This window comes from Entelurus aequoreus, linkage group LG25 (assembly GCF_033978785.1).
Source record: "Entelurus aequoreus isolate RoL-2023_Sb linkage group LG25, RoL_Eaeq_v1.1, whole genome shotgun sequence".
Classification (NCBI taxonomy): Eukaryota; Metazoa; Chordata; class Actinopteri; order Syngnathiformes; family Syngnathidae; genus Entelurus; species Entelurus aequoreus.
The window spans coordinates 6,211,800-6,223,435 of record NC_084755.1 but is presented as its reverse complement, the minus strand read 5'-3'; the positions used below and the strand labels follow the sequence as shown (position 1 = coordinate 6,223,435).

The following is an 11,636-nucleotide window of genomic DNA, read 5'->3' as shown; positions in this document are numbered from 1 at the left end:
TTGTATTTGTATTAAACGTACGTAATGTTACACGTATAACATTGAGATGACAACTAAGTTGTATTTGTGTTAAACGTATAACATTGAGATGACAACTAAGTTGTATGGAGATAACAAGTGCGCGCGTGTGTTGACGTCACAGTTGTTACTGCTTTAAATATAACATGGAGAGGGAGGTAGACTCGTAGGCCCCAGTGGCCTAATGGATAAGGCACTGGCCTCCTAAGCCAGGGATTGTGGGTTCGAGTCCCATCTGGGGTGGTTCTCATTTTGGAGCAGACGTGACGTCGTCAATATAATTGATCTTGCAATGTGACCTTTGCACTTAATGATGGACTTCCTGCTTTTCTCAAACACTCACGTGACTCATGCTACTGTCACGAGATCCAGTAGTTGTCCTTCACGCTTTCACCAGCAGACCAACTTCCTTCAAGTGCTCTTGGACCTTGCCTTCTTTTTATTACATGCTTTTTATTCCTGCACAAACTATGTTTCTCACAGCTTTTATTCCTGCACAAACTATGTTTCTCACAGCTTTCTCTCTTCTCCTCTTCTTCAACGTGGCCTCCACAGCCGGCGGTAAGAACTTACATAACTTTTACTACATCTTGTGTTGTTCGACTTATACTACATCTTGTGTTGTTCAACTTATACTACATCTTGTGTTGTTCAACTTATACTACATCTTGTGTTGTTCAACTTATACTACATCTTGTGTTGTTCAACTTATACTACATCTTGTGTTGTTCAACTTATACTACATCTTGTGTTGTTCAACTTATACTACATCTTGTGTTGTTCAACTTATACTACATCTTGTGTTGTTCAACTTATACTACATCTTGTGTTATTCAACTTATACTACATCTTGTGTTGTTCAACTTATACTACATCTTGTGTTGTTCAACTTATACTACATCTTGTGTTGTTCAACTTATACTACATCTTGTGTTGTTCAACTTATACTACATCTTGTGTTGTTCAACTTATACTACATCTTGTGTTGTTCAACTTATACTACATCTTGTGTTGTTCAACTTATACTACATCTTGTGTTGTTCAACTTATACTACATCTTGTGTTGTTCAACTTATACTACATCTTGTGTTGTTCAACTTATACTACATCTTGTGTTGTTCAACTTATACTACATCTTGTGTTGTTCAACTTATACTACATCTTGTGTTATTCAACTTATACTACATCTTGTGTTGTTCAACTTATACTACATCTTGTGTTGTTCAACTTATACTACATCTTGTGTTGTTCGACTTATACTACATCTTGTGTTGTTCAACTTATACTACATCTTGTGTTGTTCAACTTATACTACATCTTGTGTTGTTCAACTTATACTACATCTTTGTTCAACTTATACTACATCTTGTGTTGTTCAACTTATACTACATCTTGTGTTGTTCAACTTATACTACATCTTGTGTTGTTCAACTTATACTACATCTTGTGTTGTTCAACTTATACTACATCTTGTGTTGTTCAACTTATACTACATCTTGTGTTGTTCAACTTATACTACATCTTGTGTTGTTCAACTTATACTACATCTTGTGTTGTTCAACTTATACTACATCTTTGTTCAACTTATACTACATCTTGTGTTGTTCAACTTATACTACATCTTGTGTTGTTCAACTTATACTACATCTTGTGTTGTTCAACTTATACTACATCTTTGTTCAACTTATACTACATCTTGTGTTGTTCAACTTATACTACATCTTGTGTTGTTCAACTTATACTACATCTTTGTTCAACTTATACTACATCTTGTGTTGTTCAACTTATACTACATCTTGTGTTGTTCAACTTATACTACATCTTTGTTCAACTTATAGTACATCTTGTGTTGTTCAACTTATACTACATCTTGTGTTGTTCAACTTATACTACATCTTGTGTTGTTTGACTTATACTACATCTTGTGTTGTTCAACTTATACTACATCTTGTGTTGTTTGACTTATACTACATCTTGTGTTGTTCAACTTATACTACATCTTTGTTCAACTTATACTACATCTTGTGTTGTTCAACTTATACTACATCTTGTGTTGTTCAACTTATACTACATCTTTGTTCAACTTATACTACATCTTGTGTTGTTCAACTTATACTACATCTTGTGTTGTTCAACTTATACTACATCTTGTGTTGTTCAACTTATACTACATCTTGTGTTGTTCAACTTATACTACATCTTGTGTTGTTCAACTTATACTACATCTTGTGTAAACACATGTTAGGGCTATATAAATAAACATTAATTGATTGATTGATTGATATATATATATATATATATATATATATATATATATATATATATATATATATATATATATATATATATATATATATATATATATATATATATATATATATATATATATAAGGGGGAAAAACAATTGACCTAATCACTCTGGTATCGATCCGCCGTAATCACTCTGGTATCGATCCGCCCTTCTCGCGTGTCATGCGCACTTCTGCCTGAGAAATGCTGACACATCAACAAGTAACATCTGTTATTTTGTTCTCTCTTTAACTCCTATTCGTCTATGTCTTTATTTCCTCTTAATATCTGCCTAAATGCTGTTGTGACGTTTGTTCATTTCCTCTTAATATCTGCCTAATTGCTTATCTACACTTCTTAAACATCTTTTTGCTCTTGTTTAAGCTAGCTAGCTAAGCTAACTGCTTAGCAGCTAGCTAGCATGCATGCTAGTTTACATGTTCATTTTCCTAAGCTGCTTTCACCCCAATATGTCAATCTCTCATATATGACATATATATGTCATATATATGTCAAACTCTCATATATGACATGTATGTCATATATATGTCAATATGTCAAACTCTCATATATGACATATATATGTCATATATATGTCATATATATGTCAAACTCTCATATATGACATACTGTATATGACATGTATGTCATATATATGTCATATATATGTCAAACTCTCATATATGACATATATATGTCAATATGTCAAACTCTCATATATGTCATATACAGTATGTCATATATGACAGTTTGACATATATATGACATATATGTCATATATATGTCAATATGTCAAACTCTCATATATGTCATATATGAAATATATGTCATATATATGACATATATGTCATATATATGACATATATGTCATATATATGACATATATGTCATATATATGTCAAACTGTCATATATGACATAATGTATATGACATATATGACATATATATGTCAAACTGTCATATATGACATACTGTATATGCCATATTTGTCATATATATGTCAAACTGTCATATATGACATAATGTATATGACATATATGACATATATATGTCAAACTGTCATATATGACATACTGTATATGCCATATTTGTCATATATATGTCAAACTGTCATATATGACATAATGTATATGACATATATGACATATATATGTCAAACTGTCATATATGACATACTGTATATGCCATATTTGTCATATATATGTCAAAGTCTCCCATTTGTTGTGCTTCACAATCTTTTAGGTCTATTTAACTTTTTATGAGCGTCTGAATGGAAACTTTGGATAATATCAACATTTGAATGCTGCAGCACATATTTGCTTTTCTACAACACAACTCTTCTCCTCCAGATGTTGGCGCTCCACTTGCACATCTCTTCCAGATGTTGGCGCTCTACTTGCACATTTTCCACCCCATTCAAAGTGTTCCAACTTCAAACTGTTGAGGAATGTCAGCCTTTCCCTTGACAAATTCCACAAATTCCAGGTTTTCCAGGACATTTTTCCCTTTCAAAATGAATGAGCCATTTTTCAAACTTTCCCCATTTCCACATTTTTCAAGTGATGCAAACTATTCCACCTTCAACACATTCCACCATCCTGGACATTCAAACTTCCCTTTTTCCAAGTTCAAAAAAATTCCAGAATTTTCCAAAGCGTTATTTCCACCCTTTTTTCTGGCCACTACCCCTTCCACATTTTTCAACACATTTCAAGCGTTCCACCATCAAAACATTCCTCTTAATCAGGACAAAAAACTACCTTGTTTTTTTCAACTGGAAAAATTCCCGGTTTTCCTGAAATTCCAGGAACTTTGTGACACCATTTGTCATTTCAACATGTTACTACTTCAACATTTCTCCACGAATTTGAAACATTTCAACACCAACCATTTCAACTTATTCAGACGCTTCAAGTTTTTTACCATTTTCAAAAAAATTCCCGCTCTTCCTGAAAATCCCAATTTTTTGGGAAATTCCCATTGAAATGAATTGGCCATTTTTCAAACTTCCACAATCCCCACATTATTCAACTTATTCAAACCATTCCACCTTCAACACATTCCAACATTCTGGAAATTCAAACTATCTTTTTTCCAAGTTAAAAAAAATTTCAGATTTTCCCGAAATTCCCGAATACAATTTACTACTTCAACATTTCTTGCCCGATTTAAACAATTCCAACACCAACCAATTCAGTTCATTCAGGTAATTCATGCTTTTAATCATTTTTTTCAAATCCTGCTTTTCCCCAAATTCCCAAATTTCCAGGAAGTTCCCATTGGAATGAATGGGACATTTTTCCAAGTTGCACAATTCCCACATTTTCCGACCTATTCAAACCATTCCAACATTAACACATTCACTCATCCTGGACATTCAAACTAACACTTTCACAAGTTACAAACCTAACTCCGCTTTTCCTGGAAATTCAAACTCTTCAACATTCAAACCCTTCCAACATTCAAACCATTCAGCGTTTAAACAAATTCAACATTCAAAGCATTTCTACATTCATCCTACATTCCATCAGCATTTGTGTTCAGAGTTAGCTCTTCAACATTCAAACTATTCTTACATTCTGTCAGCATTTCCCTTCAACTTCAGCATTGGAACATTCACACACAATTCCTTCAGTTTATTAATAACATAAAACTGTAAGAGTTAGACTAATATTATAAACCTGTTCATATTCATTCTAACAATAATCATTAAGAACATAAAAACTAGGATAGAAAAAATGATGGCAGCACAAACGTTTGGGAGATTTTGACAAGGTGAAGAGGGACTGGATGACGTCACTAGTCAGAAAATGTATTTTAGAACAACTTAAACCTGCGCAGTGGCCTAGTGGTTAGAGTGTCCGCCCTGAGATGGGTAGGTTGTGAGTTCAAACCCCGGCCGAGTCATACCAAAGACTATAAAAATGGGAGCCATTACCTCCCTGCTTGCCACTCAGCATCAAGGCTTGGAATTGGGGGTTAAATCACCAAAAATGATTCCCGGGCGCGGCCACCGCTGCTGCTCACTGCTCCCCTCACCTCCCAGGGTGATGGGTCAAATGCAGAGGACAAATTTCACCACACCTAGTGTGTGTGTGACAATCATTGCTACTTTAAAGAAAACATTTTTATGGCACAAACATCAGTAAACAAATGGCAGTCTTATTTTAATATTTGCAATGATTAGGAGGGACAACTTCCCACAGCTGGACATTATTATTTAGCATGATTATGAACTTATTAACATTATTATTTAGTATTATTACGTATAATTATGAACTTATTAACAGTGTATAGAGACACACATTTAGCATTATTTAGTATTATTACGTATAATTATGAACTTATTAACATTGTATAGAGACACACATTTAGCATTATTTAGTATTATTACGTATAATTATGAACTTATTCGTCGTCGTCGGCGGTCACTCGAAACGAGTATGACTGTCCTCCAAGGGATGTTAGGGTGGATTCCCTATATGGAGGACGCCTGTGCGTGGAATCTTTTAATGTGGGGAGACTGGTGCACGGTCAGCCACCACACAGTCCTTGGCATTGAGCGGGCCAGGGTCCAGTGGCATGGAAACCAAGACGACTGGGGACCCGTCTTTGCTGCAGCCTTCATCCGCCTTCCCAGCCGTTGTGGTGCATTCCGCTGCCGCCATCTTCCGCCTGGTCCACCGTTGAGGCGGTTTTCACTATTCGCCCATAGCTGGGGTTATTTACCCATAGCTGGGACAGGGGTTGACTGGGCACCAGGGCATGTCCACACACCGGTGGGCCTGCATGCCCCGTCTCTGGGGCCCCCTGCTGCTCCGAGATCCCGTACAACTTAGCCTGGAACCGCGAGGTTCCAGTTACCGTGTGTGGCCACGAGGAGGCATGTACGAGTCTTGACAATGGAGAGGCTATGTACCGGCTGAGGAGGCTTATGCACTCGGCTCCTCTTTTCGCCCTCTGAGACAGAGGGCTAGCCGGCGGCACTAGCTGAAAGCAATGAGTATCAGGCAGAAGCAGCATGCAGCATAGCAAGCAAAAGCGGCATGCAGCATGCACTAACTACAGGTACTACTACTCCAAGGCTACTGCACTAGACGCATCACATCGCCCTGTGCGATGTTTTCTGCACACACACACTTATTAACAGTGTATAGAGACACACATTTAGCATTATTTAGTATTATTATGTATAATTATGAACTTATTAACATTGTATAGAGACACACATTTAGCATTATTTAGTATTATTACGTATAATTATGAACTTATTAACATTGTTATTTAGCATTATTACGTATAATTATGAACTTATTAACAGTGTATAGAGACACACATTTAGCATTATTTAGTATTATTATGTATAATTATGAACTTATTAACAGTGTATAGAGACACACATTTAGTATTATTACGTATAATTATGAACTTATTAACATTGTTATTTAGCATTATTACGTATAATTATGAACTTATTAACATTGTATAGAGACACACATTTAGCATTATTTAATATTATTACGTATAATTATGAACTTATTAACATTGTATAGAGACACACATTTAGCATTATTTAATATTATTATGTATAATTATGAACTTATTAACATTGTATAGAGACACACATTTGGCATTATTTAATATTATTATGTATAATTATGAACTTATTAACAGTGTATAGAGACACATTTAGTATTATTACGTATAATTATGAACTTATTAACATTGTATAGAGACACACATTTAGCATTATTTAATATAATTATGTATAATTATGAACTTATTAACATTGTATAGAGACAAACATTTAGCATTATTTAATATTATTATGTATAATTATGAACTTATTAACAGTGTATAGAGACACACATTTAGCATTATTTAGTATTATTACGTATAATTATGAACTTATTAACATTGTATAGAGACACACATTTAGCATTATTTAATATTATTATGTATAATTATGAACTTATTAACAGTGTATAGAGACACACATTTAGTATTATTATGTATAATTATGAACTTATTAACATTGTATAGAGACACACATTTAGCATTATTTAGTATTATTACGTATAATTATGAACTTATTAACATTGTATAGAGACACACATTTAGCATTATTTAGTATTATTACGTATAATTATGAACTTAACAGTGTATAGAGACACACATTTAGTATTATTATGTATAATTATGAACTTATTAACAGTGTATAGAGACACACATTTAGTATTATTTAATATTATTATGTATAATTATGAACTTATTAACATTGTATAGAGACACACATTTAGCATTATTTAATATTATTATGTATAATTATGAACTTATTAACAGTGTATAGAGACACACATTTAGCTGCTAGCCAATCCATCAAGGGACTAGATAAGAATCAAATATTCGCTAGAGGGCGTCGCTGTTTATGATTGGCTGATACTGATCAGTGGCCGATTAATACAGTACATTTTGGATTTTGGTAATTTTTTCCCCTGCGCTTTGAACCCTGCGGCTTACAAAACTATGCGGCTAATTTATGGATTTTTCTTCGCTGACGGCCATAATGCAAAAAGTTTCGGAAAAAATAGAAAAGGCACAGAAAAGTTGTGTTATGGCGCCATCTTCTGGACGAGTTTGTTTGCTGCAGTGCTGCATTGCCCTTCTGTTTACAAGTAGAAGTGCCGTTCAGTCTTCCAGCCGTCCGTAGCGTTTCTACTCCTATGGATTCTTCATTTGTCACTCCGAGTAACGTTTGTCAGTTTTACAATATAACTACAACTATTCTTACTTCCTAAAGTGTCCCCTGTGTGATGTCTGTAGGAGTGTCTTCATGCATATTTCTACATGCTATCGTAATGTAATCCAGCTAGCCTCGTTAGCATTAGCTCATTGAGTCTGTTTAGCTGATTGGCGAGCTAGCTTGCACAGCTAGTGGGTCCATGACCATGACTTCTGTTTTGTTTGATCAGCTGTTTTACTGCCTTGTTACAGACACAGTTTGGAAACAATTAAAGTATGTACATAAATATTTACAAATATAAATAAGTAATTTCACAAGGTATATATCTGCGACTTATAGTCGGGTGCGGCTAATGTACGGAAGAAAAACTATTCCTCAGAATGGAGTGGGATGGCTGATTTAGTTGGAGGAAAGTGTGAATATACATTCCTAAATATATAATATATATTCCTAAATATATAATATATATTCCTAAATATATAATATATATTCCTAAATATATAATATATATTCCTAAATATATAATATATATTCCTAATAATATAATGTATATTCCTGCATATATATTGTGTGTGTGTGTGTTCCAGAGGTGAGCACAGCCACGGTGTACTGGAATGTCCATGACAAGACGGTCCTGCTGAAGGAGGATCACCTGGGAGCAGAAGGTGATGCATACGGCTTCTTCAACAACATACAACATATAATATATAATATATAACATATAATATATAACATATAAGGTGATGCATACGGCTTCTTCAACAACACCCTCACCACTACTGGCTGGAGCGTGCTGGAGGTCAGAGCTGGATACGGAGACACGCCCCCTTCTGACCAGCTCACCTTCTACCTGGCGGGCTACCTGGAAGGCTTTCTGACTGCACAGTGTGTACAGTAACACTCACGCACACTGTGTACAGTAACAAGTGTGTACAGTAACAAGTGTGTATAGTAACACTCACACACACTGTGTATAGTAACAAGTGTGTACAGTAACACTCACACAGTGTGTATAGTAACAAGTGTGTATAGTAACAGTCACACACAGTGTGTATAGTAACACTCATACACAGTGTGTACAGTAACAAGTGTGTACAGTAACACTCACACAGTGTGTACAGTAACAAGTGTGTACAGTAAGAGTCACACACAGTGTGTACAGTAACAAGTGTGTACAGTAACACTCACACAGTGTGTACAGTAACACTCACACAGTGTGTATAGTAACAAGTGTGTACAGTAACAGTCACACACAGTGTACAGTAACACTCACACAGTATGTATAGTAACACTCACACACACTGTGTATAGTAACAAGTGTGTACAGTAACAGTCACACACAGTGTACAGTAACACTCACACAGTGTGTATAGTAACACTCACACACAGTGTGTACAGTAACACTCACACAGTGTGTATAGTAACACTCACACACAGTGTGTATAGTAACAAGTGTGTACAGTAACACTCACACAGTGTGTATAGTAACAAGTGTGTACAGTAACAGTCACACACAGTGTACAGTAACACTCACACAGTGTGTATAGTAACACTCACACACAGTGTGTACAGTAACACTCACACAGTGTGTATAGTAACACTCACACACAGTGTGTATAGTAACAAGTGTGTACAGTAACACTCACACAGTGTGTATAGTAACAAGTGTGTACAGTAATAGTCACACACAGTGTACAGTAACACTCACACAGTGTGTATAGTAACACTCACACACAGTGTGTATAGTAACAACTGTGTACAGTAACACTCACACAGTGTGTACAGTAACACTCACACACAGTGTGTATAGTAACACTCATACACAGTGTGTACAGTAACAAGTGTGTACAGTAACACTCACACAGTGTGTACAGTAACAAGTGTGTACAGTAAGAGTCACACACAGTGTGTACAGTAACAAGTGTGTAAAGTAACACTCACACAGTGTGTACAGTAACAAGTGTGTACAGTAAGAGTCACACACAGTGTGTACAGTAACAAGTGTGTACAGTAACACTCACACACAGTGTGTACAGTAACAAGTGTGTACAGTAAGAGTCACACACATTTTGTACAGTAACAAGTGTGTACAGTAAGAGTCACACACAGTGTGTACAGTAACAAGTGTGTACAGTAAGAGTCACACACAGTGTGTACAGTAACAAGTGTGTACAGTAAGAGTCACACACAGTGTGTACAGTAACAAGTGTGTACAGTAAGAGTCACCCAGCAGAGCCAATATGTTGAAAAGTTTAGTGTAAGGTGATCAGTGGTGACCCGCCCGTGTGTGATGACATGACCTTTAATCACCATCAGTTAGTTTTTATGAGTATTTGGTCAACTTTGTGGAAAAACTGATTGTGTGATTGTTTCCTGTGATTGTTTCCTGTGATTGTGTGATTGTTTCCTGTGATTGTGTGATTGTTTCCTGTGATTGTGTGATTGTTTCCTGTGATTGTGTGATTGTATCCTGTGATTATTTCCTGTGATTGTGTGATTGTTTCCTTTGATTGTGTGATTGTATCCTGTGATTATTTCCTGTGATTGTGTGATTGTTTCCTGTGATTGTGTGATTGTTTCCTGTGATTGTGTGATTGTATCCTGTGATTATTTCCTGTGATTGTGTGATTGTTTCCTTTGATTGTGTGATTGTATCCTGTGATTATTTCCTGTGATTGTGTGATTGTTTCCTTTGATTGTGTGATTGTTTCCTGTGATTGTGTGATCCTTTCCTGTGATTGTTTCCTGTGATTGTGTGATTGTTTCCTGTGATTGTGTGATTGTTTCCTGTGATTGTGTGATTGTTTCCTGTGATTGTGTGATTGTTTCCTGTGATTGTGTGATTGTTTCCTGTGATTGTGTGATTGTTTCCTGTGATTGTGTGATTGTTTCCTGTGATTGTGTGATTGTTTCCTGTGATTGTGTGATTGTTTCCTGTGATTGTGTGATTGTATCCTGTGATTATTTCCTGTGATTGTGTGATTGTTTCCTTTGATTGTGTGATTGTATCCTGTGATTATTTCCTGTGATTGTGTGATTGTTTCCTTTGATTGTGTGATTGTTTCCTGTGATTGTGTGATCCTTTCCTGTGATTGTTTCCTGTGATTGTGTGATTGTTTCCTGTGATTGTGTGATTGTTTCCTGTGATTGTGTGATTGTTTCCTGTGATTGTGTGATTGTTTCCTGTGATTGTGTGATTGTTTCCTGTGATTGTTTCCTGTGATTGTGTGATTGTTTCCTGTGATTGTTTCCTGTGATTGTGTGATTGTTTCCTGTGATTGTGTGATTGTTTCCTGTGATTGTTTCCTGTGATTGTGTGATTGTTTCCTGTGATTGTTTCCTGTGATTGTGTGATTGTTTCCTGTGATTGTGTGATTGTTTCCTGTGATTGTGTGATTGTTTCCTGTGCAGACAGATGGAAGCTCACTACACCAACATGTACCCTCAACTCATCACTGACCCCACCATCCTGGGCCCGCTGCACACCTTCATCAAGTCAGTAACACTTATTACACACACATCAACACACACATCAACACACACTTATTACACACACTTATTACACACACTTATTACACACACTTAT

The 11,636-nt window shown here is 35.6% G+C and overlaps 1 protein-coding gene and 1 non-coding gene across 2 annotated transcripts in view; both read left to right on the top strand.

Moving 5' to 3' along the window:
* The first annotated feature begins 188 nt into the window (after positions 1-188).
* trnar-ccu (transfer RNA arginine (anticodon CCU)) lies at positions 189-261 on the top strand. The gene has a single exon. It is a non-coding gene; the product is annotated as a tRNA-Arg (tRNA).
* Positions 262-369: 108 nt separating this feature from the next.
* LOC133642173 (phospholipase B-like 1) overlaps positions 370-11,636 on the top strand; it is a 28,496-nt gene continuing 17,229 nt past the window's right edge. The window contains exons 1-4 of the mRNA XM_062036240.1: positions 370-579; positions 8,638-8,715; positions 8,791-8,935; positions 11,462-11,545. Of these exons, the coding sequence (XP_061892224.1) occupies positions 465-579; positions 8,638-8,715; positions 8,791-8,935; positions 11,462-11,545 (422 nt within the window). The 5' untranslated portion in view covers positions 370-464. The remainder of the gene's footprint in view (positions 580-8,637; positions 8,716-8,790; positions 8,936-11,461; positions 11,546-11,636) is intronic.